This window comes from Martes martes (assembly GCF_963455335.1).
Source record: "Martes martes genome assembly, chromosome: 13".
Classification (NCBI taxonomy): domain Eukaryota; kingdom Metazoa; phylum Chordata; class Mammalia; order Carnivora; family Mustelidae; genus Martes; species Martes martes.
In genome coordinates, this window is record NC_137901.1 from 21679838 (window position 1) to 21697735 (window position 17898).

At 38.5% G+C, this 17898-nt stretch overlaps 1 protein-coding gene across 1 annotated transcript in view; it reads right to left on the minus strand.

The window, feature by feature from the left end:
• DCC (DCC netrin 1 receptor) overlaps positions 1 to 17898 on the minus strand; it is a gene marked incomplete at both ends in the record, with an annotated part of 1141350 nt that overhangs the window by 337899 nt on the left and 785553 nt on the right. Inside the window, one exon of the mRNA XM_080821994.1 lies at positions 6148 to 6304. Within this exon, the coding sequence (XP_080678120.1) occupies positions 6148 to 6304 (157 nt within the window). The remainder of the gene's footprint in view (positions 1 to 6147; positions 6305 to 17898) is intronic.

Genomic DNA, 17898 nt, shown 5'->3' on the forward strand with positions numbered 1-17898 from the left:
TTAAGGCATCCATAAGAAGGTACCACTCATCAAAGACTCAGTGCAAGTTATGGAATGATCCACATGGATATCAAGGGGAGGAACATTCTAAGAGGTTGATCAGCAAGAGCAAAAACTTGAGGAAGGAGGATTCTTGATATATTTAGGAGACACAAGGAAGCCAGTGAGACTGGAGAGAAGTGAGCAAATAGGTAAATGGTAAGAAGTGATGAGACTAGGAAGGTGACAAGGGACCAGATCAGGAAGGATATCTGCTTAGTCTCTGTATGAGACAGGAAGTCACTGGAGGGTTTTGAAGCAGGAGGATAACAGGATCTAAGGTATGTTTTAAAGGATTTATTCTTGTTGCTGTGGAGAGAACAGCCTTGAAAGGTTATTGCAATAGTTCAGATGAGACTTGATGGTAATATAAAGGGGCAAGAAGTGGTAAGATGCAGTATATGTTTTATTTTTATTTACTCACTTGGCTTTATTTTTTTATCATGGAAAATTGTAAGCAACACAAAACTAGACAGAATGAGAGGATGAACCACTTTATTCCCATCACTCAGCTCAAAACTGAAAATCTTTAGTATTATTTTATAACAAATACCAAGTATTATATTGTTTCCAGGATTCAGGATATATTTTGATAATGCTGCTAAGACTTGATGATGTTTTTGGTTATAGGATATAAGAAAAAGAAAAGAATTAACAATTACTCCAAGGATTTTGGCCTGAGTGATGAGAAATATGTAGATTTCATTGAGACGGAGCAATCTCTGTAATAATAAAGTATTTGGAGGCAGGTTGAAGGAAGACAAGTATCTGGTTTTGCTGATAAGTTACAGATGCTCATAAGAAATCGAACGTTAAGAAACTAAGACAGAATCTGGATATATGATATATATATATGGATATATGCAGGTAAAACGTCAAGACCAGAGCTACAAATTTGGAAGACATCAGCATACTGACAAAATATAAAGTCACAAACTGGATAAAAAGAGATCTTCAAAGCCTGAGTCCTGGAGAAATCCAATATTCACAGGCCAGGGGGATTTGAAGTAAAAAGTAGAAGCTAAAAATGAGTGGCCAGAGGGATTAGAGTAGAACCAGGAAAGTCTGCGTAATAGAACCCAAGGGAATGACAAGTGTCACAAAAAAGGAAGTGATCAAATATGACAAAATTTGCTTACCGCCCAACTAATGTGAGGACAGAGAATTGACTATTGAGTTTAGCAACATGGAAGTCACTGGTAAACCTAGATAAGAACAGTTGCTTGAAATTAGGGAAAGAATCACGATTAAAATACGAGGCAAGGTATTGGGGCGAAGTTAGACAACTCAAGGAAATTTGTTATGCGAGGGAACACAGAACAGAGTGCTAGAGGAGGGAGAAATGGGATTGAGGGAAAATTTGTTGAGATGGAAAATGCAACCGCACACCTGTATGTTGACGGACATGATCCACAAGAGTGAAAAACATTGATAATGAGGGGAGAAAAGGAATAGCTGAAGTTTTGTTCTTTTGTTTAAAAAAGGATGAGATCCAGTGCATAAGGGAAAGTTTGGCCTTATTTGTTAAGAGGATGGGTATTTTTTATAGAAATTTGAGGAGACAAATGCTATGCTGAAAGACACATTGGGTAGGTAAGTCAGATGATGATGATTACCACATCTGAGTCTTATTTTCAGCTTCTTTCCCATATCCTCTCCAAGTGCACACTATTCTGAGCCCCTCCATTCTGCCCTATGCAGTGACTTCCCTGGATGCTTTGCTTCAATTCCTCCAATTAGTTCTCATAGCAATTCAGAGAAGCATAATTCATCTTCCCTTTATCCGTCACACCAGAGAGATCTTATTTCCATCTTTCCCATATCTAAATGTCCCAAGTCACACATCTGATAAACAGTAATACCATTTCCAAATCCAGCCATTTAGACTAAGGTTTAACCATTATTGGTCATAGGAATCACACTCTACCTATGTATAGATTGGATATAGACTTCCATTCAAAAGACTTTTTAAGTTATTATGGGCAAGTCTTTATATAGAAATTTTATCATACCTAAATTTAAGAACATTCACACTTTTTTCACAGTAGAGGGAACAATCCTAACTGTATTTCAGGACAACAACTAGAGACAATGAGGAGGATGGATTAGAAGGCAAGAAGCTATCATCAGAGATCAGATCAGTGATGATGGAGATGATGGAATAAAGGGGGCATAGCTCAGCTGTGGCCGAGGTAGGCTTGACAGGACACAATGACTAATGGCAGAGCTGAGAGGCTGGGAGGAGTAAAATATGACTTGGGTTTTTTGTTTGGTCAACAGGATGGAAGGTACTAACATACACCAAGAAAAGAGAGGAAAATAGATTTAAGGAGGAGATAGTGAGGATGGTTTGGGGCAGGGTAAATTTAAGGTGGCTCCAGGAGGTTCACAGGGCTGCATGAAGACAATTGGACAAGAATTATTACCTCCAGTTTTCTTAGCTGCATGCACTGAGATCCAAAGACTACCAGGCTCACAGAGTTAAAGAGCTGCAGATGAGACTAAAATGAATGCCTACTTCTTTGTGGTAATGAGTGATCTTAGGGAATATAGGCTATATGTGTACCATGTTTATTTCTTTCATTTTAAAGTCACGTCAAATTATGAAAGAAAAGAGAAACTTAAATATGACATACTTTATTGCTGTGGACTAGGGAGGGAAGCATTTTGAGACACAGCATGAACAAAGTTGTACTGTTCCTTCTGCTTATCATACTGCACTAAAGACCACTCTGGTCAGCCCAAGCTATATTGTCCTTTTTGAATCCTGAGGGGTTCCCAAGGATCCCTATGAGAGACTAGAGAGAGAGACTAGATTAAGCTTTACAGTTGAATCCTGGCTTCTCCCCACACAGTTTCTATTGGTAACTTAATTGGCACTGGAATACCTCTGACAGCAGTCTACTTTGTTCTTCTACAGAAGAATGGATGGTGAAAGCCAGGATGTGTGAACTCAGCCCTGTGAACAAGTGGATCTCACTGGGCCACTTGAAATTTCTGTCTTTCCTTCTACCTCTGTCACTTTCTTTTTCACTCTCCCTTTCTACTCCTCCCATGCTGTCACCAACCCCCAAAATACAACATCTATGTAGATCCATCAAGCAGGTCACATTTCCCTTGGCTGGCAAACTTTACAGAAAGTGAATGCAGTCTGCATTCGAAGGATGAAAGAAGCAGCTGCCACATCCCAGAAACCCCTGCCTACCAAGGGGGGTCCATTTAAGACTGGTTCTAGATAAGAGGCAATTTAATACGGAAGAAAAGATGCGGATCTCAGGATTCAGCCGAATCAGCAGACCAATGTTCATGTAGATCCCAGTTGCCCTACCCAAATCCTCATCTCTTGACGAGCATAATGATGACATTTCAACCTTGTGTGAGACACACAGTAGGCTTGCAGAGTACATTCGTAAATAGGTGTTGTTCTCTACAGAATCTGAGGATTTGGCAACATGGTGTTTCTCTGAAGCAAATTGGGCTTTTACATGCTGATCTCTTTGACTGCCTTAAATTTGGGATAAAGAAAACCTAAACGTTGATGAGGAGGATAGAAAGTAAAGAAAAATGCCCAAGGAATAGAATGGAAAGGTCTATTAAGAAAGCTGCGTGCCTTGCTTTTCTGATTCCTTCTTTTTTAAAAGTTTTTATTTAAATTTCAGTTAGTTAACATACAGTGTAATATTAGTCTCGGTGAATGATTCCTTCTAAGTGAAATGTTCACAGAGTGGCTTTATGCTTTAATCTTTAAAAAAAAAAAAAAGACTTTATTTATTTATTTGACACAGAGAGAGGGCATAAGCAGGCAGAGTAGCAGGGTGAGGGAACGGGAGAAGCAAACTCTCTGCTGAGCAGGGCGCCTGATGTGGGGCTGGATCCCCAGGACCCTGGGATCATGACCTGAGTCAAAGTCAGGCACTTAACCGACCGAGCCACCCAGGCGCCCCTATGCTTTAATCTTAAATAAGATTTCCTAAACACTGAACATATTCAAATATACTTGCTCAACTGTCAATAATTAATGATATATAATAATGATACCAATCTTATAGGCATTAAAATAAATATTTCCAAATGTCATTTCAAACGATATGGCTAACTAGGTATTACATGAAAAACTCTTCTGTTATGGCACATCTAAAACGCTGGGAAAATTATTCAAAATCTTTTTTATTTAAAAAAGTGGTTTTTATCTATAATATATTGGCAGCAAAATAAGAGAATTATCATAGTGAGAAAGCAGACTGTGGAGCAGGTATTTGCCTGAGGGTATGTGCCTCTCAATAGAAGTCTGGAGCGAGGAGTTTTAGAACCGGTAGGAGAAGAGAATAGGAAATGAAGCTTGCAGATAAAGTAGGGTGTACGGTCTGATTAGAGAACCTCGCATCAGCCAGGATCCTAAAAGAGCAAACCTCAGTGGGTGAACTAGAAAATGAAATTAGGCTCCTGAGAGAACAGGCGAATATATGATCCCAGCCTTAGCTTAATTGGAAATAGAACAACAACAAAAAAATCTGAGAATTCCTTACCACAAGTCTGCATTTACCGGTGTGAGTTGAGATGTTAAAAATGGCAGAGAAAAACAAATGTTATCATACTTAGTGGTCTTTCTCATGTTCAATAAAATATCAACATGAGACTGGTATGGACCAAATAAATCTTAACAAAATTCTGGTTTAACATGGTCTCATTTTGGTAAAGCACATCCTCCCAAGATTGTTCTGTAATACTTGGTCACAAAAATCTCCCTCGGAGAAATTAGGATTAGAGTTAACAATCAAGAATCACCCATACATGAAAACAACAAGCCATTATGAGGAAAATTCAGCAGAAACAAATCATTGACCTAGACTCCCAAAGACTATAGATATTAGAATAATCAAACATGGAATACAAAAAAAGTTTAATACATTTAAAGAAATAAAATAGGTATTATACAGTTTCTTCTTTTATTAAATTTTATATATTTTTTAAATTTTTATTTATTTAAGAGACAGGCAGGGGCAGGGGCAGAGGGAGAGGGAAAATCTTAAGCAGACTCTGAGCTGAGCATAGAGCGTGATGTGGGGTTTGATCTCACAACCCTGAGATCACAACCTGAGCTGAAACCAAGGCTGAGATGTCTAACTGACTGTGCCACTTAGGGGCCCTCACCATTTATTCTTATAGAAGAAATTGGAATTTACCCAATATCTATGTTAGGCTTACAAATCAAACTTCAAAGTCTTAAAATCATGAAACATTTCAAAGAGAAAGTGTTGAGAAAAATCAAGAATAATGGATTGTGATCTTGAAACCAGACATGTACAAAATACATCTGTCTATAAGCGACAATTTAAAAGAGGAACAACATGGGGCTCCTGGTTGGCTCAGCAGGTTAAGTGTCTGACTCTTGATTTCAGCGCAGGTCATGATCTCAGGGTTCTGAGACCCAGCCCTGTTTCAGGTTCCACACTCAGCATGGAGTCTGCTTGAGATTTTCTCTCTCCCTCTCCCTCTGGTCCTCCTCCCAAGCTCTCTCTCTCTAAAATAATAAATAAATAAAATCGTTTAAAAAAGGGAGTGGAACAATAATTTCTACCAAATATTAGATACTCTTGTATGATCTTTATATATGCAACCTAATTTAATCCTAACAAAAACTTTGAGAGTTAAGTATTATTATTCACTTTTTATTATACAGTAAAGTCAGGCTCAGAGAAGTTATGCAGTTTTCTTGAGCCCACATGATATCAATGACAGAGTAGGGATTACACTCTGGCTACTGTGGTTCTTTCATATCCTGCTCTGTTAATATACAGCCTAATTCTGTTCTCTGCTTAGCACTTTAAAAATCAAGGAAATAAAAAAAAAACCTGATTATTAAATATTCACATGCTTGTCTTTTTTAAAGGAAGTTTCTTATAAAAGACTTTATTTTATTCTATAAACAATCCCACTTTAAAAAACACACATAGTCCATGGAGATATATTATCTCCGGTTACAGATGAGCGATGGGCAGAGCTGATTCCACATGGTCTCCAACACCCCTGCTCAAGATCCCCTGCAGGTGCCTTTATGCCACAGTATACATCTAAAGAGATGGCAGATTACATACTGGTGGCACTTACCTGTTGTCACCTTCTCTGGAGAAAAAGACTGTGAAGGTTTGAATGTTCCCTTTTGCTTCTGCAGGTGGACGCCAGCTGAGACGGACAAACCGACTGGAAACCAAAACGGGGACCACATCTCTGGGAGCAGAAGGAAGGACACTGGAGCTTGGGATAGCTAGGGAAGAAGGAGAGGAGGCTGTCAGAGAGGTGTTGGTGCCATAGATAGGAAATGTGCAGGAAGGCAAAACCAATCTATTAGCAAACATAGAATGGTCCATTCTAAAGGAAGGAAGAAAAACAAGGGAAAGCAAACTGTGAATGGAATCAAAGATATATTAGAATTTCTTGGACCTTATGAAAGGTGGCTAATTAATAACATATATGACTCTAGGGCATACTTGTCCAATTTCCATTACTCATGGGATCTGTAACAATTAAAATGTTCTGTTTAGGCATGGCACAGAGAAACATAGCCATGGATAAATGCCTCAGGTAACCAAGCAGTTACTGTAAAGCCTTATTCCAGTCTGAGCCTGTTTACCCTGTTTTAGATACAATTTAAAGGAACAGCAAACCAAAGTTGATAGAAGCTAACCAAGAGTAGAAAGAGTTCTTACAGAAGATCTGCTAGAAAGGAACTGACAGAAAAAAAATCCTGCCAGACATAAAGATACATAAATGTTCTATACTTGTAGAGTATCTTTGCATGTATGGCAAAATTTAAGAATTGTTATTCACAGGAATAAATCATCCACAATTGAAGAACTCATTTTTTAAAAAAATATTTGGGGCATTTACAATCTATAATGGAATTTTCTATTAAATGTGTATATTCATAATTCATCTTCTTATTTTTTCAAGTTCCCAAGGGTAGGAAACATATGTTTCATTTTGACAGGTGATTTCTAGCCCCAAATCACAAGGACTCATTTGCCTACATTTACTCTTCAGACTGGCTTTTGTGGGACATTTTCTCTAGTTCTTACCAAAATGAGTCTTCGTCCTTGCATTCACTTTCTCCAGGGGCTGGCAGAGTCGCTATTCCTACTGTGCACTACACTCCTGTTAGCGGGAAAATCCACTGGGGTCAGGGGGGCTTTATTACTCCCTAATGGTTCCAGAAACATTATCAATTGACAATACATACCCTATATATAGAGAAAGAAGTTTTAAAGAACTGCAGAAATCTTTCACAGTTGTTTCTGGCTCCATATCTTCTGAGCCTCCTTCCTTTCTTCCTTCCTTCCTTTCTTTCTTTCTTTCTTTCTTTCTTTCTTTCTTTCTTTCTTTCTTTCTTTCTTTCTTTCTTTGACAGAGATCACAAGTAGGCAGAGAGGCAGGCAGAGAGAGAGGAAGGAAAGTGGGCTCCCTGCTGAGCAGAGAGCCCGACGTGGGGCTCGATCCCAAGACGCTGAGATCGTGACCTGATCTCATGACCTGAGCTGAAAGCAGAGGCTTTAACCAGTGAGCCACCCAGTGACCCCAGCCTATTTCTTTATAGGTAAAATTTCCCCTTGCTTTTTTGGTCAACCCAGTATTTGAAACAAATGGTGGACTGGCAGCAAGTTAGTCAATCTTATGTGGCACAATGGTGAGGAGAGGGAGAAGACTGATGCCTGGATATGTAGAATCCGTCTCAAAAATGTGGATGATATTAAGCCTCCTGACAAAAACCTGTACTTCCACACACCATGGACATCTCAAACTAGTACAGTTATGTGAATTTATCCTCCCCACCCCCTTCACTGTCTACTCAGCCTACTTCTCCACCTGGGTTGCTCAACTCAGTTGCATCTACACTTCCCTCACAACTGTATAGCCCAGAAATGCAAAAGGTATCTCCTACCCCTGACTCTCTCTCTCACTCAGCCTTTCTAGGAGTCCCCCAACCCCGGACATCTGGTAAACCTACCCCATGTTAGCTCTACCACTATACCATCATTCTGTTTGCTGCAGATATCTCCACTTTTTCCAGCTCCTCTGTTTTCCTTCCAATCATCTCCCTCAAATGTACTCTGTGTACAGATAGCATTCTGAATAAGCTTATAAAAAGACACATCTGGGGCGCCTGGGTGGCTCAGTGGGTTAAAGCCTCTGCTTTCGGCTCAGGTCATGATCCCGGGGTCCTGGGATCGAGCCCTGCGTCGGGCTCTCTGCTCAGCAGCAGGGAGCCTGCTTCCTCCTCTCTCTCTGCCTGCCTCTCTGCCTACTTGTGATCTCTGTCTGTCAAATAAATAAATAAAAATCTTGAAAAAAAAAAAAAAAGACACATCTGGTCATATTACTCTATTATTTATTTTTCCTCAGTGTCTATTCTTTACCTCAGGGAATCTCCAAACTTTGAGATGGGTCTACAGGCCTGGCTCCTGTTTATCCCTTTTCATAGTTTGGCTTCCTCCACAAAGAGGCCTAAGACACAGATTGAAGCACAAAGAGTTGATTTGGAAGGTGATCCAAGGAAGTTGGGAAGTGAGACGGCAGGGAGTGAAAGCTAGAAAATGTGACTTATCTGGCAGTTAGCACTGTGGGAAACTGGATGGCAGCTCCATGTGGGGCTCTGCAGGCCAGTGTGGCACGTCTTGAAAGAAGCACGCGAAGGTATTTATCCACTACTCCTCCACCACTGACTGAGGGTGATTCCAAGGGCCATCCTGCATAACAGCCTAGTGTGTTCCTGTTGCCAGAAAAATACCACTCTGGGGAGAGGCTTGCAAAGTTTCCACAATAAGCAGCATCCATTAGCTCCACTCATCCAAAAAATATTCATAGAATGCTTATCTAATGCCAGCCCTTCTAAGTACAGAGAAGTCAATGGCAAGACATAGATGAGGGCATTCCTCCTGAAGCTCACATGGAGGCTTCTTGGATTTTCTCCTCACCATCCCCCATCACTGCCCCACAGATGGGGGGGGGTGTGCTGAGTTCATAATAAGGTTTGAGGGAGGAACATGCCTCGCAACAGCATGAATACCTAATCATCACGCCTATGAATGATAAGAGGATCTGGAGGCTCCCTGGCTTTTCGCTGCTTGCACTAAGCAGGCTCTCCCCATGTGGATTCCCCGAAGCCTTCCCACAGCAGCTCCCATGCTAACAGACCCATCTCGTCTACCTAACTCCTGTTGTCCCCCTTCGCTTAGTCTAGTGTTATTGCCTCTGGAAAGAATGACCTAAAGTATTTGTAAAATATCTAACAGATGATAGTTAAGATCTATAATATTTAAAAACAAATCCAAAATAAATAAAAAATAAAGAATCTTATTTTAAATTAGGGTTCAACCTGACAGTAAAAAAAAAAAAAAAAGTGCATTAAAATAAAATCTAAAAAGTCTGTCAGAATAAAGTGTATTAAAAAAAAAAATCTGTCAGAGTAGCAAGACTTTTAAAGAATGTTAGTATCTAGGGTTGGCCAGGATGTGACACTTTCTTACACTGTCAGCTGAAGTTTGAAAAAGTACAGTCTTTTTAGAAGTTAATTTCACAAAATCCTTTAATATGAATAATATTCATACCATCTGACCATTCTCAGGTTTATAAATTTATCATCTAAAACACCCCAAGTAACCTCGTTATCCATGCATCCTGGCAAAATCATAGCTCATTTTCTCAAAATGTAATCCCTATACATCTTGCCAGTTTAAAGCAAATGGGATTATTACTAGATTTTTTTTTTTTTAACAAAAGATTTTCTAAAAAACAAAACATGATCCAGGATGACCTGTATAAATCTTTTGAGAGCTCTCAAGAAGTTAGACAAATTAGTTTTAAAAGAACAGGAGAAAAAAAATTTCAATTCCTTTTTCCCCAAATGTGCCTCACTTAGAGATGATATCACATCAAAAATGTGGTGGTTTCCCCACCTATGCAGGGGCTGCCAAGAGGGAGAGCCATGGGAGTCTGCGCAAGGATGCTTTTCTCCTCAGGCTTCCAGAAGTGCCTTCTCACAGAGCCAGTCTAGACGCAGATGACACAGATAAAGCTCAGAATAGAATTAATCATAGACCCTTTTACCTCAATTTAAACAGTCCTCGTATGAAAAGGAACGGACACATTTTTAACAAAGGGATGGCTTCTTTCTTTATACAGGGAATTAATTTTGTTCTTACTAATCCTCCATGCTTTCTCTCTACAGTTACTCGTCTCCACAGAAGGTCTCAATAAGGAACTAATCAGGACTTTTTTTCTTTGCTCTTGGAGGCCTAATCTCCAGTCTGGCCCTAATCTCCCTGGCCCATTACTGTTGCCATGGTTACAGCTTCTTTATCTGTTGTCATGGAGAAGAGGAGGCGAATTTACCATACTATAACATAGTCTTTTTAAAAAAATTTATTTAGAAGAATCTCTTTATCAAAGAAAATTATCATAATAAAATCCAGGAAAAGGAAGTGATTTCTGAAAATAATAGAAATTCAAAGAATAGTTTTGAAATTTTGGTTTCTAAGTTCCTAGTCACTACTACTACTACTAGTATTGTTATTACTATTTTATGACGGCAGTGCAATAGCCTTGGTAACAATTACATTATTGGGTTAATTTTTCTATAAAGCCATGTCTGCCTAGATACCAGAAAGTTTGTTTCTCTTAGAATTTTACTATATAATGTTTACAGATATTAATTTTTTTTAAAGATTTTATTTATTTGACAGAGAGAGATCACAAGTAAGCAGAGAGAGAGAGAGAGGGAAGCAGGCTCCCTGCTGAGTAGAGAGCCAGATGCGGGACTCAATCCCAGAACCCTGAGATCATGACCTGAGCCGAAGGCAGCGGCTTAACCCACTGAGCCACCCAGGTGCCTTACAGATATTAACTTTTCCTTGACCTTATTAACTGCCTGACCTTTACTCCCTCTGAGGCACATGAATTATGATTAGATGTATTCACAAAAACATTTAATTTTCATTAATATCAAACAAGCAATAGGCTTACTTTCTTGTCATTCCCCATATCATTAATGAAAATACTATAAATGTATCCACCAGATCAACTAGATGTTTTATTCACATCATCTCCTTATTAGCCTGAAGATTCGAGTAAAATATAAATGAGTAACATTAAGGAAATTAAAGGAACATTTAATTGTTCTCAGGACAAATATTATTTCTTTTCCTTTTATATTTTTTTCTTATCATTGTTCCCTTGACCTCAAACTCTAGCTTTTAATTGTCCAAATGAAGAAGCAGATAAAATTTACATTTTGCTTTAAAGTTTTTATATTTCACAAAGTAATTCTGCAAACTTGCCAAAAAGATGCTCAGCTGTATAAGGTTGAAATTACAGAGAACAACATTTTTTCTAAGGTTTCATATTATTTTTAATATTCAAAGAATCACGGCTTTCTAGCTAGTATATTGAGAACTTTAGTAAAACAAAGAAAATGTAAACTTAAAAAAATTATGATTTGAAACAACTTTTTTATTTTAAATTAATATGAGATAGAAGTTAATGATCTTCATAATATCTCATTAAATCTTAATCTTTACATGAAAGAATTTATTGGGTTAGTCTCTAAAATGGAATAATCAATATTTATTGAATGTCTATCAAGTTCCTACTATTATGCTTGATGTGAAGAATTATTTTTAATTGCTTCTGTGCATTTTAGTGAAGATCAAGTGTAGTATCTGTTCTTATCAGTTTAATATCTGATACGTCCTCTGACTGACTACAATGTATTCAATGGATTTCTGGATCGGGGAGATGGAAGAGGAGCTTGCTCTGTCTGCTTCACACATGGACCTGGTATTGTAGTATTTCCAGGAACAGTGCACTCCTCCATAAAAAAAAATTATTTTTAAACTCTGGATTTTTCCCTAAGAGAATAGGAAACTGTTTTTCAAAACATAGGTGTATACATGTAAGACAATTACTAAGTCCGAGATAGTCTCTTATTGATAAACTAATTCCATCCTAAATTTTCAGTAGGGTGGTTGTTTTAGAAATCACAACACGCTTTCTCCCTAAACCATTTCTAGTCCGTTCCCAGAAACCTATTTAATTTATCATTTTACAGACTAGCATAGTAGTAGTGCTGTGGAATTGGATCATACATGCATGCATTTTCTTTGGTAAATCAATTCATGTATCCAATCATTAGTCCATTCAATATTAATGGAGGGATTACTATGTGTAAGGAACTGCATAGAGGCCTTTTTATTTATTTTATTTTTAAAAATATTTTTATTTATTTATTTGACAGAGAGAGATCACGAATAGGCAGAGAGGCAGGTAGAGAGAAGGGGAAAGCAGGCTCCTTGCTGAGCAGAGAGCCCGACGCAGGCCTTAATCCCAGGACCCTGAGATCATGACTGGAGCTGAAGGGCAGAGGCTTTAACCCACTGAGCCACCCAGGTGCCCCGCATGAAGGCCTTTTTAAATCCATGTGTCAAGGCCAGAGCCAGAAGCCAGCTCAGCCATTGCTGATTCTCCCTGCCCCATCTTCACCGACAAGGACCAATCTCTTCCTACCTCTTACATTGCTTCTTCCATCCCAGTTCTATGTTCTCAGCTGTTGTGGGCAGCTGTAAGCCTGAGAAGGGCACAGAGGAAGGTCTCTGGGGTCATTGACCTTAACTGGTTCCATGAAGACCTTGTGCTTTCACCTCTGCTACTTTTGTGTGCACCAACCTGGAGGGAATATCTCCCTCCAACTGCTCTGCGGCCCTGACCTGGGCTTCTCCTTCAGCCTTCTGCTCAGGTGTCACCTCACGGATTCCCGCTCTGGCTTAGGAGCCTCTCATTCTGGACTTTCACAGAAATAGGAGAAGTCCCCTCTGGAAACTTCATATACTGAACTCTAATGGTCTAGTCATTTTTTGTTATCCTATACCAAATTGTATTCTCCGTAAGAGTAGAAGCAAATTTTACACTGTTCACCAATCTAATCCCCAAATCTAGTAGCATATGTTTAGTGACATCCTAGGCATCCAATACATTCTTATAGTGTTAGCTAAATGAAAGGCATTGGAAAATTGTGAAATTTATAATGTTAAGACTTTGACTAAAAAATTCCCTCTCAGAACCCTCAAAAATAGGTATCTGAGATTATGTACTGGGAGGGGACTGAGCTATTACTACAAGCTGGTCATGCTAATCACTATTACTCTGCTAATAAATGACAAAGTAGATTAAAAAGCTGAACTCTGAGGCAGGTCCCAAAGGCATGTAGATTTATGATGAGACTACTTCATTTCAGACCAAATGAGAGGGGAACAGGTTCCTAAAATCCAACTATGTGCCAAAAAATGTAGAAGATGTGTTCATATAGGAATAATTTCTAAGAAAAACAATGCTTTCATTAAGAAGCAGAGCAGAAGCCTGAGAAGTTTGAGTGACTTACACATCCATAAAAGAACCTGGGCATCTGTTACTTGAAGTGTGATTCTTAACCCCAAACCATATATCAAAGAGAATTGCCAGGACAAGGTTGCATGGTAAGAAGGATTACCTATGGCCATACAAAGATATAAGATCCAAAAAAAAAAATCTAGAATATATTATCATATCAGCAGAGATTACTATATCTCTCAGAGTTTAAAGTTTTTTCAAAAGACAGAATGAGAGGAAAATAATATCTGGTAAATGAAACTGGCCAACCTACACATGTGTGAACCAATTATATTCTTTATTTTCACTTTATTTAAGAAAGTGCCTTTTAAAAGGGTTTACCCAAAATGGAGCAGACCTCAAGCAGCTTGAGAAGGTGGCTAGTCCAATCTTTTTGTAAACAAGTGGATTCAACTAGAAAATTGCAATGAAATAGATGGGGTTGGAACCCCAAGCTATTTGGCTTCTCTGAGCCCTACACTCCACATTTGAAAACTGATCCAGTTCATTGATGATGTAAACTGGATTTAAGGGCTGCTCACAGTACCTGGCATATGATACACACTCAGTGAATGTTTATTGTTATTTATCTGTCTTCAGATCCGGAAAGCAGAAAGTCTGCTTCTGCTGGACCAGTTTCTTGATATCTGGCTGGAAATCTAGGATCCTTCCTGGAAAGGCTTTGGGAAGGATTTGGGCTAAATCTGATAGGTCAAGTGAGTTGGGGACAAGGGTGCTTCTGCCATGCAAGGATAGGAGTTGATCAGCTCAATATCTCTCCCTATTTCCTTTCTCAGGTTACAGAGAAAATTCATTCTTTTTTGTCATCCCACATGTCTACTTCAGCAAGAATGTACTTCATTTCAGGTCTCTTTTCTCTCTGTATTTTCTTACTAACCACTGTACCTTTCCCATCTGTCACTATTCAAGGCTTTGTGAGGCCACCTTTAATCATCTCTCTCATCAATGTCTCTTCCTGGCATCTTTCACCAACGGTAGGAAAGCTCTGCTTCTACGCAGTCCCCAGCTCCCTTTGTTTCCATCCTTCCCTTGAGTTTATGTCATTGAATTGTTAGTCATTATTTATCCCTTCTCCATGCCCAGGGACCCCAAATGTGCCATTTCAATCATTCCCCTGTCACCAGAGCTTCCTCTAGGGATAGAGACTGACAAGCTATGACATCTCCCCTCCCATCTCTCACGTGCCTTTATCAACATTCACCTTATCTCAGCCATATGGCACTTTGTCCCCGGCTGCCATGCAATCCTCTTCTCCAGCCGTGAAGAACATCTAAAGAACACATGTATTGCTGATACAAATCAGCATGGTAGGCATTAACAAGCAGTATTTTTTAATGCAATTTCCTTTGGTGAGACACTACCAAAATAAAATAGCTAACAAGCTATGTTGTTAAGAAAAAAAAAAAAAAATTGAATCAATGCTAGGTAGTCTTAATTTTTTTTTATAAGAGCTGAATTTTTCTCTTAAGAAACTCAAGTAAAAGTAAGTTGAAAATAATACAAATTAAGTAGGGGCAATTGAAAGCTTCAGTTATTCTGTTCAGCAATGTAGATACCATTAAGAACTGTTTTTACTGGGGCGCCTGGGTGGCTCAGTGGGTTAAAGCCTCTGCCTTCGGCTCAGGTCATGATCTCAAGGTCCTGGGATCGAGCCCCACATCGGGCTCTCTGCTCAGCAGGGAGTCTGCTTCCTTCTCTCTCTCTGCCTGCCTCTCTGCCTATTTGTGATCTCTGTCTGTCAAATATCTGCTCAGCAGGGAGCCTGCTTCCTTCTCTCTCTCTGCCTGCCTCTCTGCCTATTTGTGATCTCTGTCTGTCAAATAAATAAATAAATAAATCTTAAAAAAAAAAAAAAAAAAAGAACTGTTTTTACTATTTCTGGATACCGAGTCACTCTCCCCGCCCCCGGCCCACGGCCCGCTCACTCAGGGAAAAAAAAAAAAAAAAAAAAAAGCTGCAATCTCGTTTGATGGCTCGGTGAGTTCTACTAATGGCAAACGTCCAACTTTGTCCATGGGATTTAAAATAAATTTTTAAATAATTTATTTAAAGTTACTGTATAAGTGTACCCATGGAAATGCTCATTGCCAGGATGGGCTAGTTTTGATGTTCTGAAACATCTCTGAGAATGAGAATTTCAGAACATACTCACCAAATACTATGCTTCTGGTAGACAAGAGGAGAATGAGTGTGGGAGGCAACATCTCAGGCCAGGAGTGCATTGACAGGGCATGGAGGTTTATTAAGTAGCCATGTGCAGTTCACTTGGCTCTAACCCCTAGCTACTCATCCTCAAGTTTTATAGCCTCCAAAACATATTAAAGGGAAATAAAAAGAATAAAAGAGGATATAAAACTAAGATAAATTATTACTTATTCCAATTAAGTCTATACAAGTACAGTCTCATATCACCACTATGAAGCCACTGAAAAACTACAAGGGGGGACAGAATGCATATGTTTCCTTAGGACCCTGTTTCTTTTGAGTTTGATATACCAGAGAAAGAAAAAGAGAGAGAGAGAGAGAGAGAGAGAGAGTGAGCACACACGAGTGAGAGAGGCAGTATAATTCTATTCTAGTCCCCTTTCTGGGAATTGAGACAGTGAGCATAGAGAACTTGCAGCCACAGTTGAGTGATCACTCACATAAGCTTCCCCCCCCTTCTTTTTCTTTTTTAGTGTACTGAAGTAAAGAAAATGCTAGTAAAGCTGTAAACCATAAAAAAGGCTTATTGGCCTGAACCTAGCACTCATACTTCATATCCATTAAGTACGCAGACAAAAGGAATAACCATCAGAGATGATTAAGTAATAAAAACACATTATTTTATAAATTATGGCTGTGAATCAAATTCCAGCATTCTTTTTGGTCACTCTAAATAGAACAGTATTAATTCCTATAGAGCAAGATGGGTCTTTCACAAAGTCTTGTTTGATTTTTTTAAATAATCCATAAATGTGTTGATTTACTCAAAGGCCCGTATCAGTTTGAATTATGGCTGATAAATCAATTGAATAATTCCAAATATAACATAGGGCATGTATTATTCTGAAATATAGGATACATGTATTCAACTATGATAATAAATGTATCTATTTCAAATTTGATTCGTGGTTGCTATTATAACTAAAGCAAAATATATGTTTGACCTATATTCACATGTTTTTCCTCATCAAGAGGTATGATGGATGACATTTTTTTTTCTAGAGCAAAGTGAAAAGAATCCTAGGATTGCAATTAGGAAGCAGGCTATATTGTCTTTCAGTCAGTAGCTGGACAGATAGCTTCTAGGGTAAGGTAGGTTATAAGATTGCTACCACTAAGGTTCTATCATGCTAGGAAGGAACAGTGTCTTCCATCTCTGTCTCTTTTTCCTGTTTGTTTTTCTACTTATTATTTCTCTCTTTTTTTCTCTGAAGCTGATTCATTGAAATATGAGACAGAATTTGGAACCCAATGGCAGCATCACAGCCCACTTTAGGGATAATGGCTATCCTTAAAGATAACATAATACTGGGTGGGGGGAGGGGAGTTTGGAATTAGGATGTTAAAATGATGGAATTCTGTGCCAGAGTCACTACTTACTATACAACCTTATTATAATGTCTCCTGTCTCTGAATTTTTTTCATCATAAAACATATGGGCAGGCAGTTGTGAGGATATGACAAAAAAACAGAACCCATAAAGAAAAATAAATATTACCACCATATTGAAATTAAAGCTTTTGTGTGGAAAAGCATAATGAGTGAGATTAAAATATGCATGATAAATTGGAACAGTATTTTTAATGATATTATAAAGGACTGATTTTCCTAATATGCAAATAGTTGTCACAAATTAACTAAACTAACCAAGACAAGAAAGTAAGAAAGGCAGAACCAGAAAAGATGGGAAAATAGTATCAGTATATGCAACTTTCATTTCAATATGTTTGAAAATTCTTATTATCTCTCAGAATAATTACTAATTCCACCAAAAATAATCATGTCACTGCAAAGGATGTCACCATAAAAATACAAAGTACTAGAGCACCTGGGTGGCTCACTCAGTTAAGCGTCTGGTGATTTCGGCTCAGGTCCTGAGATTGAGTCCCATTTCAGGCTCTGCACTCAGCAGAGAGTCTGCTTCTCTCCCTCTTCCACTGCTCTTCCCTCCCACCCCTATTCACTTGTGCCCTCTTTGTGCCACTTTCAATTTCTTTCATCAGTATTTTAAAACTTGTAGATTACAAATCTTTTATCTCTTTGGCCAGGTTTATTTCTAGGTATCTTATTTTTGGTGCAATTGCATATGAAATGGTTTTCTTAATTTCTCTTTCTGCTATTTCATTATTAGTGTATAGAAATGCAACAGTCTTCCGTACATTGATTTTGTATCATGTGATTTTATTAAATTCACTTATCAGTTCTAGTGATTTCTTTATT